Source organism: Rhinatrema bivittatum, chromosome 2 (assembly GCF_901001135.1).
Source record: "Rhinatrema bivittatum chromosome 2, aRhiBiv1.1, whole genome shotgun sequence".
In the NCBI taxonomy this organism is placed as follows: Eukaryota; Metazoa; Chordata; class Amphibia; order Gymnophiona; family Rhinatrematidae; genus Rhinatrema; species Rhinatrema bivittatum.
Window position 1 is genome coordinate 772222786 of NC_042616.1, and position 22155 is coordinate 772244940.

Consider the following 22155-nt stretch of genomic DNA (forward strand, 5'->3'; position numbering starts at 1 on the left):
CTCCTGAAGAGCTTGTAAGACCGCTTGTCTAATAAGTGTAGACAACTCTGGCTGTACTATTGGTGAAGACACCGATGGCGTACGCGGTGGCGGTGCTGCGATGTCTATCGATGAAGTAGTTGAAACCGGTGACGGCGAAGGCCCAGTCACCGGTGTTTCTTGTTGTCTAGGCCGCTTTGGTATCGATTCGTCCTGGGACATCGATGCGGACGATGATGGACGTCGATGTCGATGTTTGGTTTTTTGATGCTCTGCCGATTTTGTGGAGAGCACGGACGATGGAGAGGACGGACGATCACCGGATCCATCAGGATGCGGTTTTTTTAGTAGGACCCTTTTTGTTGCTCCAGCCAGAGATGACATCGGTGCTTTCGAGGGAGAAGGGATTAGCTGAAGAGAAAATAGGTGTTCCATCTTCTCTTGCCTGGCTTTCCGTCCTTTTGCCATCATCTCTGCACATTTGGCGCATGTACTGACATCGTGTTTTTCTCCGAGGCACAGTACACACTCCAAATGTGGATCGGTTATTGACATATTTCTATTGCAGACGGGGCACTTTTTGAATCCCGTCGCCATTTTGGAATCGACGGCCGTCGATGAATGAGTGTGTGAGAGAAATTTTCTTCCGAAAATGTGAAAAATGAATAGTACTCACCAGCCGGCGAGCTAGAAAAACTCCTTTGAGAGAGAATATCACCAAAATAGCTTGACTTTTCAGTCAAAAGGATTTCCAAACGCGAGGGCTATAGGTCCGCGGTGCGAACGGCAGCGCGGAAAAGTGAAGACTGAAGAGAGACACCTGTGGCAGAGAATATCATAGCATGCTGGGCATGCTCAGTGGCCTCTCAGGGCCAGTCAAATGTTTCTAGAAACTTTGACAGAAAGGTTTCCCGCCTGGGCTCCGTTCGGTGACGTCACCCATATGTGAGGACTAGCATCCTGCTTGTCCTGGGATAACAAGGCTTTGGAGTTGAAGATGAAATGATGGATTTTTTTAGAGAAAAAATCTCTCTTAGATCCATGTAAGGCATTCCTATAGGCGTTTAGTAGTGATTTGTAGGCCAATAAAGTCGAAGTGGAGGGGAGTGGAGAAACTTAGAACATGCCCCATTAGGGCATGTTCTAAGTTTCTAAAAACTTTGGAATTATATTTCCATGCCCAACTCCATCTGATAGCAGCACCCATGTGAAGACTGCCATCCTGCTTGTCTTTGGAGAAAGTAGTAATTTCTCATATTTCCTCTGAGCCTTCTTCCCTCCATTCTTGTAAAATATCTAAACTAATTGTTTAAAAAATAAACGTTCTCAAATACACTTCTTGATGCATTCTTCATTTATGTCAACAACCTACAGAGAGTGAAGTTGTTTACCTGTAACAGGGGTTCTCATACATACAAATAGGGGGGATATGATAGAGGTGTTTAAAATCATGAGAGGTCTAGAACGGGTAGATGTGAATCGGTTATTTACTCTTTCGGATAGTAGAAAGACTAGGGGGCACTCCATGAAGTTAGCATGGGGCACATTTAAAACTAATCGGAGAAAGTTCTTTTTTACTCAACGCACAATTAGACTCTGGAATTTGTTGCCGGAGGATGTGGTTAGTGCAGTTAATATAGCTGTGTTTAAAAAAGGATTGGATAAGTTCTTGGAGGAGAAGTCCATTACCTGCTATTAAGTTCACTTAGAGAATAGCCACTGCTATTAGCAATGGTTACATGGAATAGACTTAGTTTTTGGGTACTTGCCAGGTTCTTATGGCCTGGATTGGCCACTTTTGGAAACAGGATGCTGGGCTTGATGGACCCTTGGTCTGACCCAGTATGGCATTTTCTTATGTTCTTATGTGAGGTCATTCAAAGAAACAGATACCACCGCTCTTATTGCTCAGAAAAATCTAGAAAGCTTCTTTGATCATAAGCAGTGACTCCTATACAGCTGCTACTTCCCTATTCTCCTCAGCCTAATTCATAGTTTAGTGGTCAACTCCCTGGAATGGAGGATGGTTGTGTATCAGATTTATCATGCTTTCTATGGAGAAACCCTATTACAGGTAAGCAACACTGCTTTCTTTGCTGATAAGTAGGATGAATCAGCCATACAAGTGGGGAATCCCGTAGCCGAGGATCAGCACTACCCAGCTAAGTTTAAGCCTCGCCCCCTAGAATATCCCTGTGCTGCCAATTTTTATCCAGTGAAGTTTTAGCTGGGTAATGAATTACTCTGCTACCATGTATCCTATCAGCAGGGTGGGGAGAGGGGGCTTGCATATTTAATACCTGCTGTTTGTCTGGCTAAGTCTGAATTTAGCCAATAAGTACTTTTGTATGTGAACCTCTAAAATTATTACAATATATTCTGCAAAAGCAGATCATCAGGTCAGTAGCTCGGTTATAACTAGATAAGGGGATTTACAAGGCAGCAGCTGTGTGGGAATGCTCAAGCATGCTCCAAGAAACCTATGTCTTTCTGAGCTCTACAAGAGTTTATCTGCATGGCTGATTCAAACTGCTTGTTGACAGAGAATCTGTTTTTCCTCTGAAAAGCATTGCAATATCAAAACTGACCCTGTCTGATAACATTTTTAGGGTATAAAATACACACAGACACACACTCACTGGTTGGTCTCATATGCCACTTGGTAGAAGCAAAACAGCATTATATTTTAGTCTAGCTTCCTATACAAAAAATAACCCTATAAGATCATAGTACCTGTCTGTCTGTCCTAATCTTAACTTTTGTGTGTTTATTTTAAAATAATTATAAACTGCATTCTTCAAACGTTTGAAGCGGATTACAATAAAACAAGCATACAAATTACAAGCAACAAAACAATAACCAACAAATGTTAACATCAATGACAAAAGTGCTTCAGACAAGAGATTGAGCTTATACTCTTAAAGGATGCTAGAAGTGGAACATTCCATTACTTCAAATGCATTTCTACACAGAAATAGTTTTAGTGCCTTTTTAAAACTCGATGTGTTACCAGTGAGTCGAATCTGTTCCGGGAAGGAATTCCATAGTAGTGGGTCATTCAAGTTTCTACTACAGGTTGTACAGTACATAGTGATGTTATGTACCCTTGACACACCTAAAATTTAGAATCTCTTATTTCCTATAGGGAAATTGGCCAATTCAGTTACAATCTCAAAGAGGTCAGAGAACACGGTGATATCATTGAGCATTTTTAAAGGTGTACTGCATTGGTTGATATCAATCACTTTGAAAGTTACTTTACTATTAGTTAATTAATGTCTGTGATAACTACCTGTGTCCATTTCTTGTCTAGTTTCATATAGGGAAAAAACATCTTTAATGTTTAATAATGTACTAATAACACAAATTCACATAACAAATGTCATAACTATGTGAAAATTTCTGTACCAAAAGAGATCAGGCGTCATGACATGTTCACACATCTCCTGGTTTCTGCTTAAAATAACTTACTGATTATGCCAAAATTAAGCACTAGAAACTGAAGTTCTCTATTTGTCTGCCAATATATATTTATTGAAGGACTAGCCCTGTGGCTCAATAACAGTGCAGGAGACAGGTTTGAATCTCCAATCCAATGTAACTATTCGAGCTTGAGTGAATTGCAGAAGTAATATATTCAAAGGAGTTGAGTAGATGCTCAATAGCTGGGAAAAGAGTCACAATTCCAAAGATATTTATCTCCAGCTCTTGGTCAGCGAGAGACTTATGTTGCCGAACAGACTGGGCTTAAAGTGGGAAAAAAAATCACAAAAATACAAAAAAAAAAAATTTAGTTGAATGTATTAACTGATACCTCACCTGTCCAGTTTCTAACAGAGGCTCCATTAGCTCTACTCCCTCTGCATAGACTTGAATTAGTGCAAGTAAATCCCGGGATTTGATAGCCTCAAGTAGTTCATTCAGTTTAGCTACTGTAGAGACACAAGTCTTCCTAGAAAACTTATGGTCTACGTACTTAGCAGTGATATATTCCTTACGAGCAGTCCTGAAAATAAAAAGAAGATCTGATGGCTTAGGACACATATAGGTAGCAATGAAGTAATCAACATTTTATTAAGGTGAAACAAACAAACATAAAACAAATTAAAATCAATTCACTAAAATAAGCAAAATAAACATAGCATCAACATAAAACCAAAACATACATGTAAAATCAAAACTGCTGTAAAAACTGACAGTCTAATATTTCAATAAAAAAAAAAAGTACAGACTGCCTCTGTTTCCTGTGTGGAAATGGCCCATAAATATTGGATGCTTGCTTAAATAAAACAGCCTTCAGCAATTTCTGAATCTGGTAACTGCTACCTCGCCCCTTAGATCCTGAGGTAGAGCATTCCATACAGAGGGCCCTGAACATAAACAAACATTCTTGGGATTGATTCTTCAAGGAGCATAATTCTGAAAGAGGGTACATTTAACAGGGCCCTGAGAAGACCACCTCAGAGTGCTGGTTGGCTGGTACAACTTCAAGGCAGCATTAAAGCTTGGAGGACCAAGACCATTAATCCCTTTAAATACTAACACTTATGGCCCGATTTTAAAACCCGCATGTGCACGTAAAATCCAGGGGGGGTTACGTGGGTCCAGGCTTGTATGTGCCACGCGTATTTTAGAACGGGCCCAGCCACGTACATAACCGCCGGTATACGCAGACATGCCGGGCCTTTCAAAAAGGGGTGGGCCAGCCAGAACAGCGACCATTAGGCCCTGTCCTGGGGAAGCGGGCGCCAGCAGCCGGCTGGCACGCAGAAGATACTTCTGCTCTGGTGGAGCAGCAATTATTGAAACAAAAAATTTGGGGGAGATAGGTAGGGGTTAGGGGTCGGAGTGGAGAGGGGAATGGGGAGAATGATTAGGTAGGGGGTTAAGGAAGTTTCCTCCTAATCCGCTCCTTAATTGGAGTGGACTAGGAGGGAACTGGAAAAAAGGCCGATTGCATTGTCGCTCATAATTTACAAAATCCCCCCCATGCGCGGAAGAGCCCACCTGCTTGCACATGTGCGCACGAATGTTAATATCTGGCATGCGTATGCGCACGTTATAAAATAGCCGTGTCCATGTGTGCATGGACGGGTCTTAAAATTGACCCTTATGGTTTTAAATTTAATCCTCCATACAACTTGCTGCAAATGATACTTTAAAAAAATGGGATAAACATGTTGATTGATGGATACCCCTGAAACTATACAAGCAGCCGAATTTTGGATATACTGTAAAGCTCACAAGGTATTATCCCTACAGTGGCTGGCAGTGAGAGTTTGCTTAACTTGAATCAATCTGTTTTGCTACTTAGACACTGCCCTCCTGATGTGAGATGTACTAGATACTCTGTTTTTGATTTTATTTCAATGCGTTGGTGACTTACATCCATATGGATGACCCCTCTGGACTCTCAAACACGTGACATGTGTGCTATGCTGGATGCTGTGAATTTGACACAACTAATTAGAATCCCCATCCATTGGCTGGGTCATATACTTGATTTATTGATTGCGCCCAACTCTTGGGCTTCTCAGATTCACAAAGTGTTTTGGTCTGATCATTCTCTTATTAATTTCAGTTCAATAGGTATTTGAAATCCAGCATGACTCAGCAAGAAATTAAATCTGTTCATCCACATATTGACATGGATAAATTTGCCTGAGTAGGCAATTTCTCCAATTCAAGTTTAATCTATCTCTGTTGATTTATTGGTGTTTATCTTAACTGCTATAATTGATTCTGTTATGAATTCAGTTGCTCCTCTGCAACTGCGCAGCTAGCGTAGCTCTCTCCATCGAGTTCTATAGCTTTCAAGTGCATTACTAGAGGATAAAAGGAAAGTTCCGTGTGCCAAGTGCAATGAACTAAGAACCTGTTGATAAAGAAATGTTTTACAAGGTACTTGGTATATATAAAAAGCAATCTGAACTCATGTAAGAGTTATTACACTAATTAAATTCAAGATTCACTCAATCACCTTTTTGCATTATTTGTTTTGGTGAAAAGTTTAATCCATCCTGATAAACCTGTTTCTGATTTGCAGGGAATTGTATTAAAAAAAAACCCAAAAAAACAATTTATAACTCGGGCTAGGGACTACCCCACCTACAGTGGGCAGTATGACGACCAACAAGCTGGGAAGGCCAGCATGCTTCTTTTGAGGTACAGCAAATATTGTCACAGCTCAAAGCTTGTTTCCTTGATCCTTGCTCCGTGTCGATTTTTTGACAATTGAAGGGTGTTCATTTGTAAGACCTTTCTAATTTGGTTAATCTTACTTTGGAAAATAATGTTACCTGAAACTTTAAAACAATTGTGGTTCAGCCAGTTCCAAAAAAAAAAAAAAATAAAAGCTTGAAAGACCTGACTGACCCCTCCACCTACCATCAAATTTCTAATCTGTCGGTTTTGGCTAAAATCTTGGGAAAGGTGACAAAGGTGCTAATCCAATTTACAGAGTATTTTTGAGGAAAATAAAGTACTGAAACTGTAACAGACTGGCTCTCAAAAACATAACAGCACTGAAACACTGCTTGTTTTTCACCAAGACTTGCTATTATGTCATTTGGACAAGGGACATAATAGTCTGTTTAGATCTTTCTGCTGCATTCAATATGGTTAATCATACATTATTATTGGATAGACTTACTTTGTTTGCGATTGGTGGTCAGGTTCTACAATGTTTCTGTTTTCTTTTTTCCCTTTCATGAACAAGTTAGGCTGGGGAAAATTTTCTCTTCATGATATTCAAGCCTTTATGGGGTCCCTGAGGGTTTAGCCATTTCCTCTGTTCTTTTCAATATTTACCTACAGCCTTTATGTTCAGTTATTTCAAAATGGGGGATGCAACCTACAATCTATACAGATGATATTCAGATTATCTATTCCATTGTTCATAATGTTACTGAAGCTGTTACAGCTTTGTCCAATTGTTTACAAAAAGCATATTTGATTATGTTAAGAGTAGAGGAGTAGCCTAGTGATTAGAGCAGTGGGCTACGAGGCAGGGGACCAGGGTTCGAGTCTTGCTGTCACTCCTTGTGACTTTGGGCAAGTCACCTTACCCTCCATTGCCTCAGGTACAAACTTACAGGCCGATACAGTAAGGGCGTGTAAGAAAAAGTGCGGCAGTGCCGGGCGCCCGCTCGTTTGCCGCGCGCACATTTCGGATCACATACTGCTCGATACAGTATTTAAATGGCATGCAAGCCGCGTCCATGAAGCGCAATCCATTTTACTGTATAAAGCGCTATACAGAGCCTATACAGTATCCTGGGTGCGCTGGTACCTGTCATTTCAAATGTCCATCCGGGCGCTCAGGTCATGGCGTGCGCTCATGCGCCTTCGCTGCTTGAGCGCCCAAATTGGACGTGCGTTCATGCACCTTCGCCGGTGGGGCTGCTGGAAGCCGCTTTCGCCGCCGGCTGCCCCCGGGAGGCAGGGGAGCCGCGGTGGGCGCCTCGGGAGGAGGGGAGAGAGGACTGGGGCTGCTGGAAGCATGCAGTAAGTTTACTTTTGTTACAATTTCTATTTGCTTTAATAACATGTCGAGTCGATTTTCGCCCTGCGCCTTGCTTCGGGAGGAGGGGTGGGGGGGGGGGGGGAGAGAGGACTGGCAATCCCCGATGCCCGAGCGTAGGAGAACCAGGCCACACTATGTTACTCACTTGCTCCAACCCACCCACTTATTTGACCGGAGCCTGCCTATTGCTATCACATCCCTCTAACGCCAGGGTCAGGGTAGGCGGTAAATTAACGGGTTAAAGACGTGGCAAAACAGTTGGTTAAAAAGGCGATAATCGGCCCGCACGTTACTGTATGGGAGGGAATAGCTAATCCGATCGTTTACATATATACATGCCGCGGGCGGAAAGGGATACGCGTTGATTTAAAGAAGCGGTAAAGATTGTTAAAAACGGATAGTGAATCGCGGGTTAGACTTACGCGGCCAAATTGTGGGTAGAAAGCGGGTTAGAAACAGGGTAACCGCGGCCGCGCTTTACTGTATCGGCCTGTTAGATTGTAAGCCCTCTGGGGATAGGGAAATACCTACAGTACCTGAATGCAATCCACTTTGAAGCGCTGAAAAAAGTACAAAAAGTGGAATATAAATAAATAAATAAAAGTCAAAGGTATCTTTGCTTGAACATTCAGAAATCAGATACAATGTTAAGCCGTGCTGCTATTAGATTTGATTTACCTAGTCTGTCTATTCAAGGTTTTTTTCTTCTGCTCAAAATTTTGGGTTTCTTTTACATCCCAAATTGGCTTTCAAATTGCTGCTTTGCTGAAATCTGCTTTTAGTAAACCATGGATGGTGAAATGTTTGAGATACCTCTTGCTAATGCATGATTTTTGCACAATTGCTCAGGCTTTTATAATCACGTCATTAGATTATTGCAATGCTTTATATATTGGTTTATCCAAAATTCATTTGTAAGCCCTTTAATTGATTCAAAATGTTGGTGTCCATCTTATCTCTTCCACATCTCATTTTGATCACAAACACAAGTGTTAAAGCAACTGCATTAGTTACTTGTGCAGAAGAGAGTGTTTTAAAGTATTACTATTGGTCTTTAAAGTTGTACATGAGAGGAAGCATCAATATTTAAAAGATAGCCTGTTTCCCTATACCCCTCAACACACTTTGTGGTCTCAAGATAAGGAGCTATTGCTTACACCATCAATTAAGGAAGTAAAATTAGTTTAAACGCGTGATCGGATCTTCTCCGTAGTGAGTCCAAAAATATGGAGCTCCCTTCCACTGGAATTGTGCTCCACTGTAAATGTGAGACAGTTCCACAAGGGCCTAAAATGCCACCTTCTCATGCAAGCTTCTAATTGTTTTGTGTTTTGTTCTCAGTTTGTTATATAATTTATTTTATGAATAATCTTTATGTATTTTGCACCCTGCTTAGAATGGCTAGCACTGTGATTTGCAGGCTATAAGCAATTTTTTAATAAAATAAATACACAAGAATCCAACCTTTTCCGATGAAAAGGAAGCTGTAAAACCAGAGGACATGATCTAAAAGACCAATATGGATAGAGTCAAGAATGAGTCTGGAAATGTTTTGCGGAAAGAGTGCTGGATGTATGGAATGCCCTTCCGGAAGAGATGGTGATGACAGGAATGGCAATGGAATTAAAAAGGGCATGGACTAAACACAGAGAATCTCTAATGGCTAGAGCAGCAGTTCTCAACCTCTGTCTCACCATCTTCTGCTGGCAGGATACCACACTCCTCGCTGCTCTTCCCTCCCCCTCAATGAGATGCAGAAAACTCCTCCATCCAGGCTAACAGCATTTTCAAAGAAACAAACCGGAAACCGGTCCAATATTGCAGTAGCAACCAAGAAAAAAGAACCGGTAAACACCAAGGATTCCTAATTCTTTATTCAGCACTAAGCATCAGAAAAGCCCGACTCAGGCCGAGTTTTACTCAAGAGAGATGCTTCAGGGGCTAATAAATCAAATGTTGCTTACCTGTAACAGGTGTTCTCACAGGACAGCAGGATGTTAGTCCTCACATATGGGTGACATCACAGGATGGAGCCCAATCACGGAACAATTTTGTCAAAGTTTCTAGAAAGTTTCTAGCAGCCAGCAGGGGTCCCTCTTCAGTCTGGTTACAAAGCTACAGGTAGTGCCGAAAAATAAAATAAGAAAACAAACCCAACACCGTGGGGTGGCGGGTGGGTTTCGTGAGGACTAACATCCTGCTGTCCTGTGAGAACACCTATTACAGGTAAGCAACATTTGCTTTATCACAGGACAAGCAGGATGGTAGTCCTCACATATGGGTGAGTACCGAGCTGAGGATGTCCGGACATGCACCAAATGTACCCAAGACGTGCAACAGACAACAATTGGGGTAGAATTTGGGGGAGGGCATCCTGAACCCTAGCGGGCAGGCAGAAGGGTGTTGGTACGTCACGTTGTAAATAAGTTACGCAAGACAGACTGGCCGAAGATGGGATCTTGTCTTCCGGCTTTGTCTAAGCAATAGTGGGCTGTAAAAGTATGGAGAGAACTCCAGGTGGCAGCCCTGCAAATGTCAGGAAGCGGCACTGATTGTAGGTGTGCTACTGAAGTCGCCATGGCCCTCATAGAGTGTGCTTTAACATGGTCTTGAATGCCCGCTTGCTGATAGCAAAAGGATATGCAATCCGCTAGCCAGGAGGAGAGTCTGCTTACCTACTGGCTGCCCCAATTTGTTAGGATGGAAAGAGATAAATAATTGAGTGCTCTTTCTGTGGGCAGCTGTACGGTCTAGGTAGAACGCTAGAGCCCGTTTGCAGTCAAGGGTATGCAGAGCCTGCTCTCCTGGATTGGAATGGGGCCTGGGAAAAAAAGGTAGGTGGTATAATGGATTGATTAAGATGAAACTCTGATGCTACCTTAGGCAAGAACTTAGGCTGAGTGCGAAGTACCGCCCGGTCCTGCAGAAGTTTAGTGTAAGGCGGATAGGTAACTAGGGCCTGTAGTTCACTAACTCTGCGAGCCGAAGTGATTGCTGGGGCAGGATTTTCTATAATTAATAGTGTTGTTGGGAACAGGAATGGTCTGACTATGGAACAGGGGTGCAGACGGGGGTGTTAGTGGAGAGGATCTGAGAGTTAATGAACAACAAATCTAGCGTGTGCCCTGCTTTATGGGTAGGGGAGGAGATGATTTCCTTGTATCCCATGGCCTGGAGGGAGTTGAGGAGGGCTTCACAGGATGAGGAGCGTGGGGAGACATCAACGTGAAGGTTAAAGTCTCCTAAAATGATAGCTGGAGTTTCGATGTTTATGTTGTCTGAGATGAATTCGATAAGGGGGGAGGGATTATGTTCTATGAGGCCAGGGGGTGCATAGATGAGGCAGACTTGAAGGTCATGGGATTTGTATAGCCCAATCTCAAGGTCATGGGATTTGTATAGCCCAATCTCAAATTTGGTGGGGGGTTCGATAGTTATGGGTTTGAGTTTTATATGTTTTTTGATTGCGAGGAGGCGGCCTCCGCCTCTTTTCTTAGGTCTTGGGATGGAGAAAATGTCATATATAAGGTTAGGGAGCTGGTTGAGGAGGTCTGTGTTAGTGTCTTTAAGCCAGGTCTCTGTTACGGCTCAGATGTCTGGTTTGCAGTCAATTAGAAGGTCGTTGAGAATTATGGTTTTCTTGGCAAGAGATTGGGCATTGAAGAAAATTACGGCTAGGGTGGTTAGTCCTAGGAACTGTGTAACTGGTGAGGTGAGGATAGGGATTAGGGATTTGCGATGGGAAGGGTGGTTGTGAGGTAGGGGGATCTGCGGGGGTGGTAGTGGATGCATGGGATAGGGAAGTCGAAGTGGCTTGCCATACTGGCTTTGGTGGCTAAAATTGAACCCTATAGGGAGCAGTGTAGGAAAGGAGTGGGTGGAGGACGCAGAGGCAGCAGAAGTGCAAACACAATGTAACTGTATACAAAGTTCTAGATCAGTGGTTCTCAACTCTGTCGGGACCCCCCCCAGCCAGTCGGGTTTTCAGGATATCCACAATGAAATATGCATGCAAATTTTCTCTCAAGCATATTCATTGTGGATATCCTGAAAACCCGACTGGCTGGGGGGGTCCCCAGGACAGGGTTGAGAACCACTGTTCTAGATGCACAAGCAATATGTCAGGAATTGCATGGATGACAGTGATGAAAATGATTCAATAACTAAGACTTAAATCAGTGGCATAACAAGCATTGCAGGGAAGCGGGACAAAGGAGGGTAAAAGGTAGGTAACTTGCAGGGGTGCACAAAGGGGCGCACTTTACCCTTTAGTCGCGTTCCTTTGGCGTGCGACACCAGTAGTCGGGGCCGGGAATTTAAAGATCCCTCTGGCCCTGGATGATGATGCAGTCGGGGGTAGGCGGGCCAACACCGCGTGGCCGATCGAGGAGGCGGCGGTCCGGTGGTTCCAAGAGCGGCTTCGGAGCTCCAGGACCCCGACAGGTCAGCGCCTGTTGGGAGTTCAATTGCTTGGTTCAAATGAAAGGCCGAAACCACTTTTGGCAGAAAGGAAGGATGAGTTCTGAGCACCACTTTGTGTTTGTAAAACTGTAAATATGGTGGATAGTGAACTAAGGCCTGTAGTTCGCTAACTCTATGGGCGGAAGTGACTGCTACCAGGAAAAACACTTTCCAAGTGAGGTATTTAGGGTGCACTGATTCCAGTGGTTCAAAGGGAAATCTCATTAATTGTTCTAAAACAGTGTTTAGATCCCAGGCTACTGGTGGTTTGGTTATAGGGGGCCATAAGTGAGTAAGGCCCTTGATGAATTTTGTTACTAGTGGATGTGAGGATATTGACTGATGTTGATGTGGCTTGTGGAAAGCTGCAGTGAACTCGTACTGATGTGGTAGCGAGACCAGAGTTATATAACGTATGGAGGTAGTCTAGGAGAACTTCCGGAGAATAGTCTGTAGGGCTTAGATGGTACGACTCACACCAGGTGAGTAACGCTTCCATTTTGCTCGGTAGTTTTTTCTTGTGGATAGCTTTCTGGCAGCCAATATGATGTCTTGTACGTGAGAAGAGATTCACTGTTCCGTTAGAGACACCCTTGCAATCTCCAAGCAGTAAGATGTAGTGAGGTGTGCATTGGATGTAGTAGCAAGCCACCTTCTTGAGAGAGGAGATCGTTGCAGTCTCCTAGGAGGATCGGAGTTATGATCGACAGAGTGAGCAGATGCATATACCAGGGTTGTCACGATGAGTATAAGGTTTGCTGAATCCTGATGCACTTCTGAATTGTGCGGGATATTAGTGGAATTGGAGGAAATGCATACAGGAGGCCTTCCGTACATGATATGAGGAAGGCATCCTGAGGATTGAGCAAAATTGGTGAACCTTTCTGTTTTGTTCGGTAGCAAAAAGATCCACGTCTGTTACCCCCCCCCCCCCCTCATTGATCGAAAATATCATCAGCTATTTGTTGATTTAACTCCCAGCAGATGAAACTCCCAGCAGATGAAAAATCCTGCTGAGCCTGTCAGGGTTGGCCAAGAACTGTACTGCCACTGATGGTTCTTTGAGTTGTGCCATAGTTTCTGGTAGATGGTCTCCGAACAAGTTGTCCCCTGTGCAGGGAAGGTTTGCCAACTTTTTGTGGACGTCTTCACGAATAGCACGCGACGTGAGCCACGCCATTCTTTGGGCTGCGATTGCTGATGCAGAAGACCTAGAATTTGTTTCGAATGATTCATAGATCGTTCTGAGGAGGTATCTTGAAGCTTCCTCCATATCTTGTAATGACTGAGGTGGGTCTGGTGTGGTCTCCGTAGATGGAAAAAGGAGCTTTAGTTGTTGCCACACGCGTACAAATATTGGACTATGTAAAATTGACGCTGGTTAATGCGAGCTGTCAGCACTGCGGATTGGAAGCATTTCCTAGCAAAGTCGTCCAAGTATTTGTGATCTTTCCCTAGGGGAGTAATGGAGTGTGTTTTTGCCCTTTTTGCTCTTTGTAGCGCTGACTCTACTACTATAGAGGCGTGTGGCAATTGTGTTGAATTTAGCCTGTCTCATCTTGAATTTGAGATCAATTTTTCTCGATATGGGAGGAATTGGTAACTCCAGGTTGGGTGGTGGAGCCTGCGGAATTTGTAAACTTGATTGCAGGGAAGCAAATAGTCCCGTGAGGGCCATACAGGCCGATACAGTAAAGTCATGCACAGGTCACTTTCTTGTGCGCGCGATTCAGTATTCAAATTAGGGTCGGCGGTAAAAATAGGTAAAAAGAGGCGCTAGGGACACTAGCGTGTCCCTAGCGCCGCTTTTTGGACAGAAGCGGTGGCTGTCAGCGGGTTTGACAGCCGACGCTCAATTTTGCCAGTGTCGGTGCTTTTGGAGTGAATGAGTAATAGCCTCATTCACATGCATTTGCATGTGATAAGCGCTAACTCATTCACTCCGCGTGGAATGCGCGTTAAACAGGCGCTAATCCCCCTATTGCATTAGGGGGTGCATTAGGGGGTGGATTAGCGCCTATTTAACCTGCATCCGACAGCGGCCCCAAAGACCCTTAACTTACTCCTGGGGGAATTCTGTGCAAAAAAATTTTAAATTCTGCAAACTTTATATTGGTCAAAATAACACAATTTACATGACAGTCTTTAAGTAATCACAACCTTTCCACCCAGAAACCACCATATTCCAGTGTACCGTAGTGTCTATCAACAACTTCAAAATCAATGGTACAACCAGTAAATTTAAACACCTAAAAGGTTTTCTTAGCCAAATATATGTAGGCCCCTTACTTTGAGGGTCTGTATTTATGGCACAGACTCTACTATGGTACAGGGTCACCTTGCTTTAATTTTTAAATTGTGAATCATTTTTGAATTGTGTATCATTTTTTGTTAGGATTTTTTCTTACATTAAAATCACTCAAATCTCAATAAGTCAGTATCAATCATCAATTTTCTCAGTCTCCAAAGGTACAAAGGGGACACTAATACTCATCTACTCCAATCCTGGTAGTTCACCCGACACGATCGTGTTTCGGACACAAACGTCCTGCTTCAGGGGGTATCCTTCAGTATTCTCCTTGTGAGAGCGTTTTCACGGAGCCTTCTTCAATTTCCTGGCTTGCATCTTCTTCTTAATTTCACGACAGCCCCATTGAGCTGCGTCTGCTCTTAGAATGGCATACGCCCGGAGTGATCCTCTTATACCGTCAGAGCCGGAAATTGCTTCGCCGGAAGCCACAGTCTTCTTTCACGTCCGGTTCATTTCTTTTAAAGACACACTAAGACCACTCTTTCTTTCATGGTTTTATTACTTAATGTAAAATATGGGATACCACAGAAGCTTGTCCACCTCTATCGAACTTACATATAAATTATCACCATTGAAAAAGCCGCGTTCTATAGGATGCCCTCGTCAAATGAAGTCTTCTTTCACGTCATCTGTTTTTAAATAACTCCTCCCCTTCATCAATCACATGGACTCCCATCTGAAGTCTTCTTTCACGTCATCAATCACATGAGCATTCTTTGTCAAAGTCTTCTTTCACGTCAGCGTTTTATTCCCAGTCATCCATAGCATCCGGATTTGCATAGCTCCTCCCCTTTATCAATCATATAGACGCCCATCTGAAGTCTGCTCGTCATCAGTCACATGGACTATCTTGTCGAAGTCTTCTTTCACGTCAGCTCTTTGTTCCCCATCATCAATAGCATGAACAAAATATTCCCCCATCTACTTGTAATTTCAACAATGATTTCTTTCGCACCAACCTCCTCTAATATCTTCTTCCCGTCGCCAATCCCATAATATTGCTAATCTATACATGATTGATTTTGAAACTCAAACACTATATACGTCACACTGGTATCAATATATGCGCGTGTATAGGAGATACATTGATGACATTTTTTATTTGGGTGTCTTCTGTAGACAATTTACAGCTGTTTTTGACTTGGTTGAACACAGTGAACAATAATTTACAATTTACAGCACATTTTGATTGTCAATATATAGCATTCCTAGACATCCTGATCCAACGCGACAAAGATGGGATCAGAACAACTTTGCATAGGAAAAAGACAGACCGCATCAACTATCTGAAGTATTCTAGTGTCCACCCTTTGGGTCTAAAGAATGGCTTGCCTATTTCCCAATTCTTAAGATTGCGGCGCATTTGCTCATCTGTAGAAGAATTCCGGGTTCAAGCATCAGAATTGATAAATAGATTTGTCCTCAGAGGATATCCGAGAGCGATCATCAAGAAGGCATATAAAAGGGCCCTATATGCCAATAGGGCCCTTTTACTACAATATCAACAATGTCCGTTCTCCCAAACTACTACATGTACCCTTCAATATTCAAAACAAGCTGGAAGACTAATTAACATCATTAAGACGCATTGTCATGTGTTGACCCTTCATCCTATTTTCCAGATTGAGCCAAGGTTTGCATTTTTCAGGGGCCAAAACATTAGGGATATAGTGGTGAAATCCACGTTTGTGTCCACAATCGTACCCCAGTCCTCGGGTGGCCACCAGATGTGTGGCCACTGTGACATGTGCACCATGGCAGTGACAGGGAACCAGTGGCAAGTACCCAATTTTGACAAAGTCTTAAGACTAGATGGATTTACTACCTGTGAGTCTGAACGAGTCATCTATGCTATCCAGTGTCCGTGTCAATTGTTATATATTGGCCGCACCAAACGTAAAATCAGAACTAGATTGATTGAGCATAGAAGTTGCATAAGAACTGTGAAAGTGACCGCACCGATGGTACCACATTGCATTACACAACAGCATACTTTTACGGATTTGAAATGGCTAGTTCTAGAACAGGTGCGCCCCGATCCACGTGGGGGGGACATTCAACTATGTTTAAATATGCGTGAGCAATTTTGGATCTATTGGTTAAATACTGTTGATCCGGCAGGACTAAAGGAGAAGGTCAACTGGTACTCGCTCATCTAGTACTTTTTGAATGAACAGTTCCGATGATTGGGAAGGAATGAAGGAAAGTCATTGAGATAAAGATACAGAAGGGTTGCGACACGCAGATGTGTTCTAAACCACCACGAAGAGTAGTGGAAACTCCAAAGACACGCCCTTTTAGACTGACACGCCTCTCCACTTCTTAATAATTCCCCGACCCCCCCTCTTCTCATCCCCGCCTCCTCATACATCCCGGCTCCCACTCCTACCACCCTCCCCTCTTCCCTCTACACCGTCTACATCCTGCCACCCTGTTAATAGTTAAAATTTCCCTCTTCCTATGCTCTCCTTTAGAGTTATTTATTTAACCATTTCTACTCTCGAATTATTTATTTAACCATTCTTCTCAAGTTGATTTAGTTATCTGTCTCGTTACTATACTTTAAATTATTGTAAAGCTTGTTGCTATGTTACGTTAAATTGTGAACCGAGGTGATGTTTCTAACGTGCCCCGGTATATAAAAAATCTTTAAATAAATAAATAAATAAATAAATAAATAAATAAATAAATAAATAAATAGTGGAAATCAATCTATAAATGACGTCCCGGGGTGTTAGATACCTGGTTCAACATATTGTGGCAATTTGAGACAAAAAGTGGACTTCAACAGAGAACCCATACGTTTGGAGTGAAGAAGGTGATTCATGGGATTGGCGACGGGAAGAAGATATTAGAGGAGGTTGGTGCAAAAGAAATCGTTGTTGAAATTACAAGTAGATGGGGGAATATTTTGTTCATGCTATTGATGATGGGGAACAAAGAGCTGACATGAAAGAAGACTTCGACAAGATAGTCCATGTGACTGATGGCGAGCAGACTTCAGATGGGCATCTATGTGATTGATAAAGGGGAGGAGCTATGCAAATCCGGATGCTATGGATGACGGGGAATAAAACGCTGAAGTGAAAGAAGACTTTGACAAAGAATGCTCATGTGATTGATGATGTGAAAGAAGACTTCAGATGGGAGTCCATGTGATTGATGAAGGGGAGGAGTTATTTAAAAACAGATGACGTGAAAGAAGACTTCATTTGACGAGGGTATCCTATAGAACGCGGCTTTTTCAATGGTGATAATTTATATGTAAGATCGATAGAGGTGGACAAGCTTCTGTGGTTTCCCATATTTTACATTAAGTAATAAAACCATGAAAGAGTGGTCTTAGTGTGTCTTTAAAAGAAATGAACCGGACGTGAAAGAAGACTGTGGCTTCCGGCGAAGCAATTTCCAGCTCTGACGGTATAGTGTGTTGTTAAAAGAAATGAACCGGACGTGAAAGAAGACTGTGGCTTCCGGCGAAGCAATTTCCGGCTCTGACGGTATAAGAGGATCACTCCGGGCGTATGCCATTCTAAGAGCAGATGCAGCTCAATGGGGCTGTTGTGAAATTAAGAAGAAGATGCAAGCCAGGAAATTGAAGAAGGCTCCGTGAATACGCTCTCACAAGGAGATACTGAAGGATACCCCCTGAAGCAGGACGTTTGTGTCCGAAACACGATAGTGTCGGGTGAACTACCAGGATTGGAGTAGATGAGTATTAGTGTCCCCTTTGTACCTTTGGAGACTGAGAAAATTGATGATTGATACTGACTTATTGAGATTTGAGTGATTTTAATGTAAGAAAAAATCCTAACAAAAAATTATACACAATTCAAAAATGATTCACAATTTAAAAATTAAAGCAAGGTGACCCTGTACCATAGTAGAGTCTGTGCCATAAATACAGACCCTCAAAGTAAGGGGCCTACATATATTTGGCTAAGAAAACCTTTTAGGTGTTTAAATTTACTGGTTGTACCATTAATTTTGAAGTCTTTAAGTAATTACATTTTAAATTAATACAGAAAAAAGTTATTACTTAAAGATACAGAATTTTAAATATTTTGAGCAGAATTTCCCTAGAAATTCACTGTAAGAGTATCCCTTCTACTCGCTCTCCCTACTCCCCTGGCCACTTTGTCCTCTCAGGCCCCAGCTACTCCGCCTGCCAGTACCTCTCCCCTCCACCTCTAGGCTCAACCCCTTCCACTCTATTGCCAGTCCCAGAGTTTGACCCTATTCTCAGTACTGCCCCTTTCATGCTCCCTCTTGTCCCTCCCTCTCTCACACACATGCTCCCTCTCTCTAATACACATGCACACACCCTTATACTGGTTCCCTCACTCTCTCACACACACACATCCCCTCATACAGGACCCTCTTTCTTGCATACACACCCACACAAGCTCCCTTTCTCTCTCACACATATATCCTCACACAGGCTACCTATGTCTCTCTCTCACGCACCCCTTCACACAGGCTCTCACACATACACAATCCCTTCACACAAGCTAGCACCCTCACATACACACGATCCCTTTTTCATACACATGAGCTCCCAATCTCTCTCTCACACACACACTCCTTCACAATCTCCTCATATAGGCTACCCTCTCTCTGGCACCCACACTCAAGCATCCCCCCCCCCCGCTCTCTCTCTCATTCCTGCTCTCTCTCACCCTTCCCCTCTCCCACTCCCCCTCCCCTCATATAGGCTCCCTCTCTCTGAAATCCACACTCAAGCATCCCCCCTGCCCCGCTCTTACCTCCCATGCTCTCTCTCACATCCTCCTGCTCTCTCTCCCCCTCCCCTCCCCCTCTCACACACACATTCTATCTCACTGGGGCCTTCCATCTTTGCCACAAGTGGAGCACACTCCATTTGCAGCACACGGGGTCCTTCCATCTTCGCCGCAAGCAGCACGCTGCGGCCTTCATCTTCAATGCGAACAGAGCGCATCCTGCGGCACACGCGGGACCGCTCCATTCGCAGCATGCTGGGGTCTCCTCTGCTATTTTCTGCACAGAATTTGGCAATTCTGCGCAGGGGGGGAATTTTGTGCAAATTCTGCACTCCGCAGTAGCGCAGAATTCCCCCAGGACTATTAACTCTATTCCTTGATGTTAACATTGGAAACAAGCAGATCAAAGACAAGGATATATAATAAATTAAAACAGAGGTATTGCTGGTTTTTGTGTAATATACATGGCATTTAATTTGTTTCAAAACATGTTGAAAATGTGTGACTCAAAATCTAAGTGCATCTAGTTAATACACAGTACACTAACAGATTAATTTAACTACTATGCTCTCAGCAGCCTCAATAACCTGGTAGCTGTTTAGATTATTACAAACTGGTAATCCTTCTCCATATGCACCATAGCATTCTTCCATCTCTTGCCTTGTGACACCGTAGGGTTTAAGATTTTTCTTGCTGTTTGTAATCTATAAGCCACCAATCCTCCCGCACCACAAACAACCTTCCATTTCTGTTGTTATGGTTGGTTATAGGAAGATTAATCATATGGCAAAGAGGTCCTTGATAGAATTAAATCTGGGAACTATTGAGGTATATCATAATCCAATAATAGTAACCAAGAACACAGTTAATATTTGAAACACTTACATATCACTCGAAGGAGTGGGTTTTGGTGAAGGACTAGGCAAATTCCCTTCCACAATTTCATTAAAACTATTGTTTCCTACATTCTTGACCAGCTGAAAAAAAAAACCCAGAAAAATGATGTGAAAAATTTCAGACTATTTTTCAGTGCATATTATAGTGAAAACGCATATACTTTCAGACTAAGAACATAAGATATGCCATATTGAGTAAGACTATCGTCCATTGAGGACAGCATGCTCTCTCTGACAGTGAACAATCTAGGTGACACACCAGGTATTCTCCCAAAGAATAGAGCCAATTCTTCTAGATTTCCCAAATCTACATAACTAATAATAGTAGTATATGGACTCTTCCTTGAGGAACTTGTCTAACCCCTTTTTAAACTATGCTATGCTAACTTCTTTCACTATATCGTCTGGCAATAAATTCCAGTTTCATTGTGTGCCGAATGAAAAATACTTTCTCCAGTTTGTTTCAAATGTGCTTTATGGAGTGCCCATTAATCTTATTTGAAAGGGTAAAAAAAAATCTAACCTGTTTGGCCTTTCCTCACAGAGAAGCCATCCCATCCCTTTATCATTTGATTTGCTCTTCTCTGTCCCTTTTCTATTTCCACTATATCTTTTTTGAAATAGGATTAACAGAACTTCATACAATACTGAACATATAGTCATACCATGGGTTGATACAGAAACATTGATAGCCTCCATTTTATTTTCCATTTCTTTCCTAATTAAAATTGTTTGCTCCCATGAATGCTGTTGAGCTCTGAGCCAAGGATTTAAAAGTTACTGTCCACAATGACTCCAAGATCTGTTTCCTGGGTAGAACCCAATATCGTGCACCCATAGTTTGGCTTATTCTTTCCAATATGCATCACTTTGCACTCGTCCACATTAAATTTCCCTCAGTCTCTCAAGGTCCTTATTCAATTCCAAAAAGCAGATCTATTTCTTGTTAATCCTTCCCAGGAATAGCGGAGACTTTCCCTAGTCCACCTAGCTAATAATGCTTTATTTTATTTATTTATTTATTTAACATTTTTCTATACCGATCTTCATGACAGGCGTCATATCAGGCCGGTTTACATCTGAAGGATGCTTTATGGACCTTTTTCTAGGAACTTGTCCAAACATCTTAATTCCCACTATCTTCTGGCAATAAATTCCATAATATGATTGCGCAGAGTGAAAAAGTACTCTTTATAAGTTTTAAATGTTAAGTTTCATGGCGTGTGTCCTTGTTTTAGTATTTGATTATTTGAGAGGTTAAAAAATGTGTCCGTTATTAACCCAATCCTTCCCACTCATGATTTTATAAAGCAATATCATATTCTTTCTCAGCAGGCTCTTTTCAAGCTGAAGATCCCTAACCGAGGCAGGATCTCCTCACAGGGGAGCTGCTGCATCCCCTTTATTATGTTTACTGCCTTTCTCTTCACCTTTTCTATTTCCACTATGTCTTTTTTGAGATGGGGCGACTAGAGCTGCACACAAACATAAGGTATAACACACTTGTCCCTTGTGTGTCTTTTATATAACTGTTACTATCCACAGTAACTGTGGCTGCTCTAGTGTTAAGAATCACTGCTATGCATACTGGTAAATAAGGATAAAATTCAAAATTACATATTACATCATCATTTGTCACAGAATGGGTTGATAATTACTTAAAAGTTCTGAACAGTACAGAAAAAAGTTTTGCCTCGATTATCAACTGTCATGAAATATTGCATCAAATTATTTTAAAGGCTACCCCATGACATGACCATTACATTTTACTTCTGGAGGCTGAAGTTTAAACCTCCTATTTATCAGAGCTTATTGCAATGGTGATAAATGCCAAGACAGAACTTTTTTCCCTCCAAACCCATTTCCCCCTTTCTCAATCTCTGAGGATAACACCATTATCCTGAGGGAGTGGAGGCAGCAGAAGCTGCATATGCAGGTGGGTAAGTAGGACTTGCTGGGAAAGAAGATTTAAATCTTTCAAGGAAGGGTTGAACTATTACTGTGTAGGTATTTTTGTGTTAATGTTATGTGAGCTTGAGTTAATGTTATGTGTTCTTTAAAATTTGAATTTAATTCTAAGTTTATAATTGCGAGTTTGCAAAAGTCACCTCCTCGATCTGTGAATGTATGAGAACTGGTTCCTGGGCAGTCACAGGTGTTTGATTCCCAACCACAATTTTTGATATATGGATTATCCCCATTAGGAAGAACATTTTCAAAATAAGAGACAATAAAAGACTT

At 42.3% G+C, this 22155-nt stretch overlaps 1 protein-coding gene across 10 annotated transcripts in view; it reads right to left on the minus strand.

Annotated features, from left to right (window-relative positions):
• Nucleotides 1-22155, minus strand: part of ASAP1 (ArfGAP with SH3 domain, ankyrin repeat and PH domain 1) — a 975348-nt gene that overhangs the window by 347239 nt on the left and 605954 nt on the right. For all 10 annotated transcript variants that reach the window (XM_029592039.1, XM_029592032.1, XM_029592035.1 and 7 more), the window contains 2 exons: nt 19904-19995; nt 3799-3985 (listed from right to left, as the gene is read on the minus strand). In XM_029592039.1, coding sequence (XP_029447899.1) covers nt 3799-3985; nt 19904-19995 — 279 coding nt within the window. The remainder of the gene's footprint in view (nt 1-3798; nt 3986-19903; nt 19996-22155) is intronic.